At 36.8% G+C, this 12,823-nt stretch overlaps 1 protein-coding gene across 1 annotated transcript in view; it reads left to right on the top strand.

The window, feature by feature from the left end:
• Nucleotides 1–8,618, top strand: part of THSD7B (thrombospondin type 1 domain containing 7B) — a 569,933-nt gene extending 561,315 nt beyond the window's left edge. Inside the window, exon 28 of the mRNA XM_037734459.1 lies at nt 7,427–8,618. Within this exon, the coding sequence (XP_037590387.1) occupies nt 7,427–7,508 (82 nt within the window). The 3' untranslated portion in view covers nt 7,509–8,618. The remainder of the gene's footprint in view (nt 1–7,426) is intronic.
• The last annotated feature ends 4,205 nt before the right edge of the window (nt 8,619–12,823 follow it).

The following is a 12,823-nucleotide window of genomic DNA, read 5'->3' as shown; positions in this document are numbered from 1 at the left end:
AAAAAAAAAAAAAAAAAAAAAAAAAAAAAAAAAAAAAAAAGGAAAATATATTTACTATTCACTAAGCAGTTATGGATTATCATGAAGGTCTTCATCCTCATCATCTTCATACTGACTAGGCTAAGGAGAAGGAGGAAGAAATGGGGGTTAGCCTTGTTGTCTCAGGGTGGCAGAGGTGGAAGAAAATCTGCATATAAGTTGATACAGTTCAAACCTGTGTTGTTCAAGGGTCACCTGTAGATTTTAATATTTTCAAGTGTTCTGAGAATATTTTATCGGCTTTCTGAGCAGAAGTTTCAATGTATTTTTTTATTTTCATGAGATCAAAGTGTTACTTCACTTTTTTCTCCTAGTAAAGATATTTATCTTCATCATCTATCTCAGAGACTATTTTTCTGAGGATTTTTACCCAAGTTTTAATCTTGATTCAAATTCAGCCATTGTCTTTTTAGCCTCAAATTGTGTTTCCAAGGCTACACAGATTTTTAAATCGTTTGTCTTGGTGAGTGAAAGTTGGTAAAGAAAATAAGATGACTTTAATTCTTTCTGCCACCTATGGTGATAGAAATTGAATCCCTAGAAATTAGATTTCTATCCAACTAACATTTCCCTGTTGTTGTAGTGAAAAGTGTCATCTTCAGTTGGTCATTCATCCTAGAACCAATTTTTTTTTTACTTTTTTTAATTCAAATTGATAAGTTTGGTTAGTATTGTCTAGATCTACTCTAAATGAGCAAATGTGAATTTGAAAGCTTTGCATGAGGTTTAGAAGAATAAGAAGCATTCACCACCAGAAAAGATTAAAACAAGGGGGAAATTTCTTAAATTGCAGCAAAAGACATGAAGGTTTGGCTGATAGGAAACTGCTTTCAAAGCAATCAGTAGGGTAACACAGCATAAGCTAATTGGAGAGTGTATCAGTCTGTAATTTATATGAATTCTAGCTGTTAGTAGCCACATCCCCAAATCCAGATTCTATGGTTCCCTGTTCCCTTAATTATTAAAAAGATTAAAAATTAACATGTAGTAACACATATATTTTGCCTTTTGATTTTTCTCCATTCCCTTCAACCTAAAAATGTGTTAATCATAATCTATTCCTTTGACAACACATATTTATTAAGGCCCCTTTCTGCATGACTCTAGGCTCTAGGAATTAATTAGGTACATCATTGAATTCTCTTAACAAACCAATTTCTAGAGAATTTATATATATATATTCATGGGGTACAAGTGCGGTTTTGCTACATCAGTGTATTGCTTTCTGGTGAATTTTTAAATATAAAATATCAATAAAATTTCTCTTTTCAGTAGCCAAATTACATATTTATGCATGTTATTTTTCATAGCTCTTTTATATAAAATATCAATAAAATTTCTCTTTACTTTTCAGTAGCCAAAATACATAAATATTTATGCACATTATTTTTCATAGCTGTTTTCTTCATCCCCAATGCCTGCCTTTAATAGTGTCCCTCTGGAAGTAGAACTCATATTTGGACCTGTTACACATTCTCCCATCTGCAGTCTAGAGCCAGATTCATCTTTCTGAAGCTTAGCTCCAGGGATCAGACCTCTCCTGCTCACACATGAGCCCTGGCTTCCCACAGATAGCAAAACTAAAGTCATATTTTGGCTGCTTCACCAGTTGACTAAAGTCTTCCGCAGCTGGATCCCAAACGGCTCTTTCAAACCTATCTTCTACTAATTCCCTATGCCCTATACAGGCTGGTGTGTTGTATAGGTCGAAACACATTTAAGTCTTCATTTTCTAACTATGAAAAATTTAAAAAACAGAAAAAAAATTGACTTTTTAAATAAACTTTTAGATTTAGATAATAAATTGTCTATGCTAATATTTAATCAATTTGCAAATTATACAGTTCCATTTATTATCTTATATCATATATAAATACAGTATTTCATTATATACAATGTTCGTTTTCTCTAATTTTATATTCAGAACACAGTTTTATTCAATGTCTCCATCTATCTTTCAGATGAGTCACTCTCATCACTGCTTTAGTCTTTCTTTTCACAGTTTGCTTCAGTATCAGGTTTAGTATATTTATTTCACCCAAGTTGTCTGAGATATAGCATTTCTTTGGATCTCTTTATGCTACTGTTTCAGAGGTTTTATCCTAGCATCCAAGCGCCTATCTGCATATATTAGGGAAGATGACCATTTTACTTGTCCTGTGTGTATGTATATTATTTTCATTTTTTAAAAAGCTATTTGTATAACAAATGTAGCCCCTCATTATATAAAAGATTTTATAATCATTGAATATGACTATAACCTCTTTCTTAAAGATAATTTCTAGGAGAAATAATTTTACATTAGAGTACTATATTAGTCTATTGTCATACTGCTATGAAGAAATAGCTGTGACTGGATAATTTATAAAGGAAAGAGATTCAATTGACTCAGAGTTCTGCATGGCTAGGGGGTCCTCAGGAAACTTACAATCATGGCTGAAGGCAAAGGAGAAACAGACACCTTCTTCACAGGGTGGCAGTATGAAATGAGTGCTGAGGGTAGGGAAAGAGCCCCTTATAAAGCCATCAAATCTTGAGAGAACTCACTCGCTATCATGAGAGCGGCATGGCCATGATTCAACTACCTCTACCTCGATGCTCCCTTGACACATGGGGATTATGGGGTTTATGGAGTTTGCAATTCAAGGTGAGATTTGGGTGAGGACACAAAGCCTAACCATATCAGGCACTTAAGAGTACTGCCCTGCTAATTTCCCAAGGAGGTTTTCTTCTTCTGTGGCTTACTCCTTGTATCCCATTGCTAGCTATTGGTAATCTACCTGTTTATTCATCCCAAAACTCAAATACCAACATTTTTCTTTTTTAACAGTCTGAAATAAATCATTCATGTCTCTTTTCCTGTGGCGTTTCCCCCATGCTAATATTGTAGTTATTTATATAAACATCTTCCTCCTCTATCAAACTCCAGAGAGTTTGGGTGGAGAGAGGTAATGACTATGCTTTACGGAATGTTTTAAAGCATGAATTTGGTAAAGATTTATTGAGCAAATAAATAAATGGATGAATAAAGGAGTATATTCATAAAAATTAATTTATTGCCAGTGGTTTTTAGAAAAATAGTCTAGGAAAAAAATCTAATATGTCAAACATTACATACATTGCTTATTAAATCATAATAATCCAAGGATGTGTTGCTATTGCCATCCCTATTTTAAAAAGTAATTGATCCTTAGGTTATATAATTTTCCTGAGGTCACCTGCATGGTAGAATCAACCCCAGGTTTGCCTACCCTTAGAGTGCATGCTGGTCTTTGAGTCTTCGTGGTTTCTTTCCCTTGAGTAATCCCCAAAACTCTTTAGACTCAACATAATGCCTGTAGCTTCCACATTTCCTAGAGGTTCCTTGTTTCACAGGTAAAGTAAGCTGTAGACCTGGTACAGACCTATTGATATAAAAACACATACCATTTACTGTTACATATGAGTCGCCTAAAGAAACCCAAATAGATATTTTCATAACATCTAACTCTATTAAATGGATTGCAGAAGAGTTAGAGGATGACAGTTTTAGAGATTTTATATTTTTGCCAAAAATAGAAGCCTTAGGACAAGAGAACTGCTATAATATGCCAGGTCTTTGGTGTATACTTCAGATGAAAGCAATTTATAATAAAACTTGAAAATGCTTCTGAGAAAATATCAAAAAATAGTCTTCTTAAAGACTACTTCTTTCAAATACTAGCCTTTGAACATCTACCATTAGTGTTTGGAGTTTCAGAAATATTATTGATGCCCCTAATCCCCTGGCAGTAAATATCCATGAGGCAATTTAAGGGGGATGACCACTGGATGAGCTCATCCAGTTACTGTTAACCGAGATGTAGCATCTGGAAGTTACGCCCAATAATGATGTCCATTCTGCCTTGCCCAGCATGGTTCTGTAATGCACTGTCATTCTTCCTAAGTTTGAGTGGTGCTTCTACCTCCAAAGGCTGGCCTCCCACAAATGGCTGCCAAAACAAAAGATAGTGTGCTGCTTTCATCAAACTAGTTAATTTCTCCTGGCCTGAGAATGAGTCCTTGCTGGAAAGTGCCAGAGGCTTGCTTGTCAGTCCACAATGAGCTCACTTTTCTGGCTTAATGCATTTTTATCCTTTGCTAAAATGCAAATGACCCTAAAAGAGGTTGCTTCAAGATGTGTCTGCCTGTGATCTTTCACAGCCAGGATTGCAAAATGGTTTTATGCTTTGTGCCAACTCTAAAAGTGGCTATGGCTGTCAAGAGTGCTCCATTAGGAAGAATGATGAGGCTACACCCCAGCTTAACAGGAGAGAATAGAGTGATGGATTAGAGATGTCCACCTGGGCACAGGATGACTGGTGGTGTTGGTGGCCTATGTGCCAGGCATTTATGGGTCCTGATTTAGTGCAGGAGGGAGGTGATCATACCATTTCTGAAACCAGAGTGGAGCAGAAAACAATGAGAAATAAACTTACTTCTAAAGGAAAAAGTGGATAGTGTAGGGAGAAAGGAAAGCAAACTAGAGGCTCTAAAGACAAGCCTCCTACTTGCTGGCCTCCTCAATATTGGCCTTGCTGAGTGCAGTCTTGCCACTCAGCTTCTCCTTCTGGGGTTCTTTTTTACTGGCCAGAAAGCCTTGCAACACCCCTGTTATGCAGCAAAGTACTACCACATTCAGTGGTCCAGAGATTAACATTTGAGAGGAGGCTGATCTGTGCTAAGCCATAAAACTTCTCAGATCTCATGCATTCATAGTTGTGATTTTAGTATCTGGCAATTGGGAGGTTGCACAATATGAACAGATGCATGATAAATGAGGTCCTAATCCCAGTAATCCCCAGCACTCTTCATGGCCCACAAAGGTCCAAAGGCATGCCTATTAGTAGCCCCCACTTTCCTTCAGAGGTAGCCATGGTGTATGTGATTCCAAATTTGGTAAGTGGTATAAACACATTTGTGTAAATTTTGCGTAGAATATTCTAAGCCTGGATCACAGAGGCTGGCCAAGTTGACTTGTCTCCCAGGTGGTAGTATTGTCTCTTTATAGAAATATGACCACCTCTAGCCTTTCTCCTGGCTTCCTATTCTCAACTCCCTGGTGCACGAGATTCTCTAATTTCTCTTTGTCCAGTGGCCTTTAGCAAATTCCAATTAAGGGCAGACTACTGAAATCTCTGTTTGGGAAGCACCTACATTTCTTACCCCTCTCTTCTTCTTTGCTCCCTCCCCCCAACGAAAAAGAAAACCAAGGGAGGTGGGAGGGAGAAGACTCCTGCTATCATTTCACATGAACTTCCTTGTACTCTTTTTTGCCATTAAGACAACCTACCACCACCACCACCATCAGGGTGGATTTATAGTCACATTCAGATGGCCTCAACCTCTGGTGGGTGTGTGATTTCTTAGCACCTTTAAATACCACGGAGTAGTATGCCCAGGACTCCGTTTCAAGTGGGGTTCATGCCAGAGCCTGGGCCCATCAGTCTAGAGTCACTGGAACATACTTATACATGAGTACAGATAAAGTTAAATTGGATGTTATTCAGATAATTATGTAATACCCTTTTGAGCATTGGAGATGACCTGGAAAGCAGAAAATTGAAGGTGAAGCCTCCCTCTGGAGAAAATTCTGAATCATGTTTTTGGGTCTCCACAGCTTCCCTGGCTGGAAGTTGTTCGCCTGCAGCCATCCCTTCCCAGCACTCAGTATATCCTCAATGAGCACCTGCTGCATGCCAGGTGCCAGGATGAGGGACACCGGGAGAATCTGCGCTTCCTTTTAGGGGTTCTGCCAAAACATTTTTAATTTATTTCTTTAACTTCTATGATTTGCTTCAAACATCAATCAAAAAATTAATTTTACTCCTTAAATTAAAACTTGCGCAATTTAAACTAGGAGTTTCTCCCTGCAACCACTTTAATTTTATCAACTTTTTATTGCAGTAAAATTCACATAACATAAAGTTCTCCATTTTAGCCATTAAGTGAAAGAAGCCAGAGACAAAAGGCCACATACGGTATGATTCCATTTATATGAGATATCAAAATCTATCAGGGAAGGAAGTTGATTGATGAGTGGTTGCCAGGGGCTGAGAGCAGGGGGAAGTAGGGGAGAGATTGCTTGGAGGAGAGCAGAGTTGCCTTTTGGCATGATGAAAATGTTCTGGAGCTAGATAATGGTGATGGTGGACATGCTGTGACTGTGTCAAATGCCACTGAATTGTGCAGATTAAAATCTTTGTTTTTAAATTAGATACACTCAGAATATAAAACATAATTCATATGTGCAGACAAAAAAATGTCATTTTTCTCCAAGTGCCAAATGAATGCCATATATATACAGAGAGTGTGGTGTAAAGGTTAAAAGCTCAGGTCTGTGTGTTAGATTTGTTTAGAATGCATGCTCTACCACTCACTTGTGACCTGAGGGGAGGTAAACAACCTCGGTAGTCCTTCTCTGTAAAGCAGCAATAATCCTAATGCCTTCCTTGCAGGATTTCTCTGTGATGTTTTGAGAGATTTTGTGTAAAACGTTCAGCACAGAGCTTGGTACTTAGTATGTATCCAATAAGCAATAGATACTAATATAAAATAAAAGCATGGAAGGCTGGAGACAGGGAGAGAGATGAACCCAGGCTGTGTAGGCAGGGTGAGGCAAAGGCCCTGAGGAGGGAGGATAAGTGTGGCGGAGGTGAGAGCAGTGAGTGGCAGAATTAAAGGTTACACGCATTTATAAATACAAGTTGAGATTTGCCCATACGAAGAAACAAGAAGTGTACTGCAGGGTGTTCTGCCCCACGTCTGGGGCATCGCTGTATGATTTGGAAATGTTGTTCAACTTAAGCTTTCCTTTCCATGAGAAGGAAAAGCAGCCTTTACTGACCTGGAGAAGTTGTGGACTTCAAGTAAAGCAGAGACCAGGTGAGAATGGCTTTGCACGGAGTAGAATTGGTGAAATTTTCTTGACACACTCTGGCATCTTGGCAGCTAAATGTCAGGTTCCAGGTCAAGGTAGAAGTGTGTTTACTTAAAAACAAGACCAGGGTGAGGCGTGGCTGCTCCAGCCACTTATGATGTTGAGCATCTGTGATGTGAAGGTCATAGTAGTTTAAAAATGAGTGAGCAGCAGACATCCCTGTTGTATATCAACAAGAACATAGAAGGAGAACAGCCCTGCTACTAAGTTCCTTCATTCCACTAAACCAGTTTTAAAATTGTGTAAGATGATGACTTCTTAACAGAAGGGTAAAGTATTCAGTATTCATAAAAGGAAACCAGCACATCCAGAGAAATGAATCTTTTTGTCATTTCACCACTTGAATTTCTATACTTCAAAATTGTCTTTGGCAGATGAAACAGAGCTCTATGAACTTGCTTTATCTAAGGAATTTTTTTCCCTTTGCAGCAAGAAGCCAAAAGCACATCAAAGCACACCTCCCCAACAGAAGCCTCTGACCTTAGCCTACGATGGAGACTTAGACATGTAACCTGAAAAAGAAATCCAAATGTAGACATCAACTGCCTTAACTGCTTTCTCTTTTGTAGCTCTCAGACTTCTCAGTTTTTTGAGGAATCTCATGATGTGATATATTGGGCAGAATACAAATATTGCAAAAGTAATATTGCCTCCACTTCATTTGGACATGGAGTCAAGGATTATTAGGTCTGCCATTTTGTTTTCAAGTTGTTTGCGGGTGTGAGTGTTTTATTTTTTGGTTTTCCCAAGGGACCTGAAAACCCTTCTCTTCCTGTTTGGAACTGGGAGGAAGAAAACACGATGGAATTTCCACAGACTTGAGTAAACTTGATCTTCAGCAGCATAATGACAATCCAGAGGAAAGTCCAATCAAGGCATTTACTGTAAATGATGAGTCTGACACTGCATTGTTACGCACTATATTAGTGCAAAGTCTTTATTCTTCCCATACTTCAACACTGAGTTTTCTAGAGTTTACATTGGTTTAAAGACTTTCAAATTGGATTGCCTGTTTTCATGAACACAGAGAGAATGGATTACCATTTCAAAAATTCTCTGAGTTTTTAACCTTTAAATATTGTATTTTATTTTATAGCCAGGGGATGATGGCAATTCATGGGTTGCAGCTATTGAAAATAACAGAGTGTGTGTAATTGCTGAACTAAATGAAAGCTAGGTTATTTTTGAAGGGAATGTGTACTGAATGTTAGGATGTACAAATGAAATAGGTGGCTAAGTTGGAGAATGAGGTATATTATTTGGTTACTAAAACTGTATTTTAACAAAAACTTAGCCATGTAGATATAGCATTAACCACACACAGTTGTAATTCAGTTTAATGATGACAAACTCTGCTTTTGTAATTTCAATTTTCTTATCTGAATATTTATAAATTCTTTTTTTGAATTTAATTATCTGACCTCATTTAATATACATCGAGCACCAATCCTGTTTGTAGAAAGTCTTGCTTTTATAAGGTTTCAATAATATCTAAAACAACACATTAAAAAACCGAGACCGTTTTATGAAGATAATTGTTTGTAATCATAGGTGTTGAAAGTAAAAAGGTGCCATCTTGTGGTATTGACTTGTATTTATAACAAATAAACTGCTCAAGAGACTGCAGTGTTGGCTGTTCTAGATTTATTCACTTCTGAAGTGCCTTGTCCTTGATTTGACAAAAAGAGTGTTAATATCAATTTTTGTCAGTGTTTTAGGGGTTGACAGCTGCTATCACTGACAGAAAAAAAGAAATCTTACCCCTCCACACTATCAGGCGTACTAGGAAACAGCACCAGTCACAATGACATAGAGTAGCTTTTAGGGAACATTTAGAGCTCTAATAGTATTAGAACAAACAAACCACTGTAATCATGTAAACACTGATATGTATGTAATGATGCGAGAGAAGGAAGAAAATGGAAGTGTTGGAAATGTGACCCCAAGAGCAGATTAAAAGATGTTTTCATTTACACTGTGACCTCTATTAACCATTTCACATCAAGGTACACCCTCCAGCCAGCTGACTGTGTTCAATGGTACTATAATTTTAAAATAAAAAAGAAAGTGAAAAGAGAATAGTTTATTGTTAGTATAATTGAGGAAGCAATTCCCAGAGTTGCACTTTCAAAAGTTCACTTTAGCTGAAGCATCAGTAGTCTTCTTAGTAGTTTAAGAGAGGCTGCCTTGGAAATCGAACCATGGCTAGGCCCTTTATTGCCTTGTGTGACAAGGAATATCTCTGTGCCTCAGTTGTTTGACCTACAAAATGAGGATAATAAAATCATGTTTCTTTAAAGTTAGACACATAATAATTATAAAATGCTTAATATTCATCACATGTCAAAAGTACAATAAATATTATCTGCAATTATTATTATACAGCATATTCGGAGTTGGGATGCTTAGGTCATTCAAGTTTTTGATTCATTACAGAATCAACAATTATCCATATATTTAATTTGTGTTCATAATACTAGATTTTTAGTACTCATGGCTTGAGTAAAATTGTTTTTCCAATAACACATGCCTGAAATGTTATTTCAATTACACCCAGTTCCCAAATATCATAATCACTATATATTTCTCTCATGCAATTAAGCAAATCATATATTAAACATCTACCATCAGTTAGGCACAGCGCTCTGAGGTACACTGTTGAATGAAATGTGATCCCTTCTGACATTTACTTTTCTTGAAAATTATGCCAGACAGACCCAAAGATTTGGGACAATTACTCCTCAGGAGGAAAGCCAAGGAAAAATATATGGTTAAAAAAAATAAAATGTATATTCCATAAACGAATATAGTTTCAAAAGACTACGTGAAGCCTGTGAACACTTCTTTAGGAGAGCATATTGCTCCTACAGGACAAATGGTTTTAACATGCATCATGCTTATAGGCAGAGAATAAAAGTAGATCAGAAGAAGTGAGTTGGTGCCTGGTACTGCTACTAATTAGCCATTGACTTTAACAAGCTGCCTATGTCAGTTTCTACCCTGTGCAGTGTAGAAAACAGACTCACAAACACCAGCTGGTTTAGTCTGTGAATGTATATAGTAGAAGTCCCAGAAAACTAGCTTGCAGAAAGATTGAGTTTCGTATGAAAAGAGTTTTTATTTTTTTATTTATTTTATTTTTTATTTATTTATTTATTTTTTAAGACGGGGTTTCACCATGTTGGTCTGGCTGGTCTTGAACTCCCGACCTCAGGTGATCCTTCCACCTTGGCCTCCAAAGTGCTTGGATTACAGGCATGAGCCACTACGCCCAGCCGAAAAGGGTTTTTATTTTTGAATTAAAGTTATTTGAGAGTTTTACATAAAAATTTGGAGTTCTAGGTTCTCTTGAAAGCGTATACAATCTGGTAACAAATACCTCAATCTTTCATGGTAATTTGCTGGAACTGAATGTTGACTGCACTCTTTAGAAATGACATTCACTCTCATTGATTAAACAAATATACACCAAATATACACTTAATTCATTTAACAAATAATTATTTAATGTCTACTGTGTGCCAGACACTACTCTAGATGCTAAGTGTATGCTAGAAATGTAAAAAGTATTTTTAAGTCTTTTCTCAAATCCACCTTCTCATTGAAGCATTCCCCAGGGAGGATTCAACACTGTATTCCAATAGTTCACAAATTATAGCTCCTGGCTCAGATCATGCCAGCTGCTCATTTTTGCAAATAAAGTTTTCCTGGTGCGCAGCCATATCCATTTATTAATGTGTTGTCTATAGCTGTCTTCTCAGAGTTGAGTAGTTACAATAGAGATTATATGGCCTGCAAAGTCTAAAATACTATCTGGTTCTCTACAGAAAATAACTACCGATGCCTTTCCTGCTGATTCTTTTAATGCAATTTCTTCTCCCCAGTTTCTTATTTTGCATTTAGATGTTAACACCATGAGGGCAAGGATCTTAATTTTGCTCACATATGTATGTCAAATGTTTGGAATACTCAATGAATATTTGCAGAGTGATTGAATGAGGTTAGAGGAATTAGCAATACCTAGCATGCAACCAAGGAAGGCGTGTGACGATTTTGTATTTTATTCTGAATGTTATGGGCAGCCACAAGAATATTTTAAACATGATATGATCCATGCCACCACAGTCTCATGACTTCCTATACTCCTTACCCTGGATTAGACAGGTCCGTTTACCTGTGTACCTGCTCTGTACTACATATTAGTCCAGCAAATACTGCATGAATGAGAAACGATCATAGCAATGGAATCTCAAAAGACTAGCATTCAATCACTTCACCTCAGAAGATTCCCCTGTGGGCAGAGGCCCCAGAGAGAAATGGTTTTAATGTTAAGCTCTGCATAGTTCTTTAATAACAACATTAAACATCAAGCTCAATTATATCAGGATAGATCTTACAGGAATTTTACAAGCTCATGTATTACATTTGTTAAAATGCTTGTGAGTTTTCTTCTGTGAAATTTATACAATGATATTGGTGTAACCAAAGCATGATAAAATTCACCTTATCAACTCATATGTTGAGTACATAGATGTGCCACAGGTGGGTTTCAGGTGGGCTGGAATATTGATTCCTCTTCACCTTGGGGGTGACCAAAGCCAGTTAGTATCTTAGTCACTCATGGCCACATCCACTTACCCTCAGATTTTATAGAATTACTGTTATTTTCTATGCATCCCGTAAGTTTAAGGTTCTGCAATGGGCAACAATCATAATTTATTAATGATATTTGTTTCCCAAAAGAGAATAAAAGTTATTAAGTTTGTAGTATTCATAAAAGTAGGAGGCTCATTAGAACAACTTGACAAAGGTTTCCTGAGAATATTCCCATTTCTAATCAATTTACAAACTGGGGAAAGCACATATAAACAATAAGAAACTATGATATGGATGGGTGCAGAAAGGAAGGCTTGACTAATTGCATCTAGGGGATTTAAGTAGGGTTTAGGAAGAATAGGAATTTGAGTTACACATTGGAGAGTGAAGATTGTTGACAAGACTAGAGGGCCAGGTAACTGATAGTTGGCCAGACAATGTTGTCCCAAGGATTCAAGAAAATGTTCACATTCTTTATGATAAGAACCAGGGTGAGAATATTTTGACATTCTTAGATTGATGCAGAAATGAGATACAAAACAGTTCTATCAATTTTTTTCATCAAACATCATGAAATGGTTTTTCATTCACAGCTCATGATCCATGTCATTTGCAGTCTTCCTACCAAAGAATTTTTGTCCCATGTCTACCATGGAGCAGCCTCACCAATCTCACTCCAGAAAGAGGAGTTGTACCTAACTACCTAATTAGGAAAACCCTGCCTCAATTCACTCATAGGTAGTGACTGGGGAACTGGCAACTCTTTAGTCACAGAGTGTAAGAATTATAAACACACACAAACACACACACACACACACACACACACACACACCCCTCAAAAATCTTCTGAGAAAGTCACTTGGTCTTTTATTATTATTCTTAAAGCAAAATCAACCAATGATTGAACAATGTCAAACAACAAAATTGTGTGATTTAGAGATCCCCAAACTTTCTTGATCCGCAGGATGCTTTGTGTCTCCATAATTGGTCAAAAGCAATGTTTAACTTCTGCTCATGAATAGTTAGGTCCAAATAACTTAATTTATATCTTAAGTATTTAGTAGCCTTTAGGAAAAATATATGCATAAATGAAAAAAATAATAATATTTTTATTTTATTTTTAAATTACCACAATTGCCAAATCATTAGGAGTCTAAGTCAACTTATGCTCCTGGAACTTCTCAAATTTGGAATCTGTTTGGATGCTATCACCTTTATTTCCAATTTCCT

Source organism: Cebus imitator, unplaced genomic scaffold (assembly GCF_001604975.1).
Source record: "Cebus imitator isolate Cc_AM_T3 unplaced genomic scaffold, Cebus_imitator-1.0 Scaffold620, whole genome shotgun sequence".
NCBI classification, from domain to species: Eukaryota; Metazoa; Chordata; class Mammalia; order Primates; family Cebidae; genus Cebus; species Cebus imitator.
Note: the sequence above shows the minus strand (reverse complement) of the source record. Positions and strands in the feature narration are given on the sequence as shown.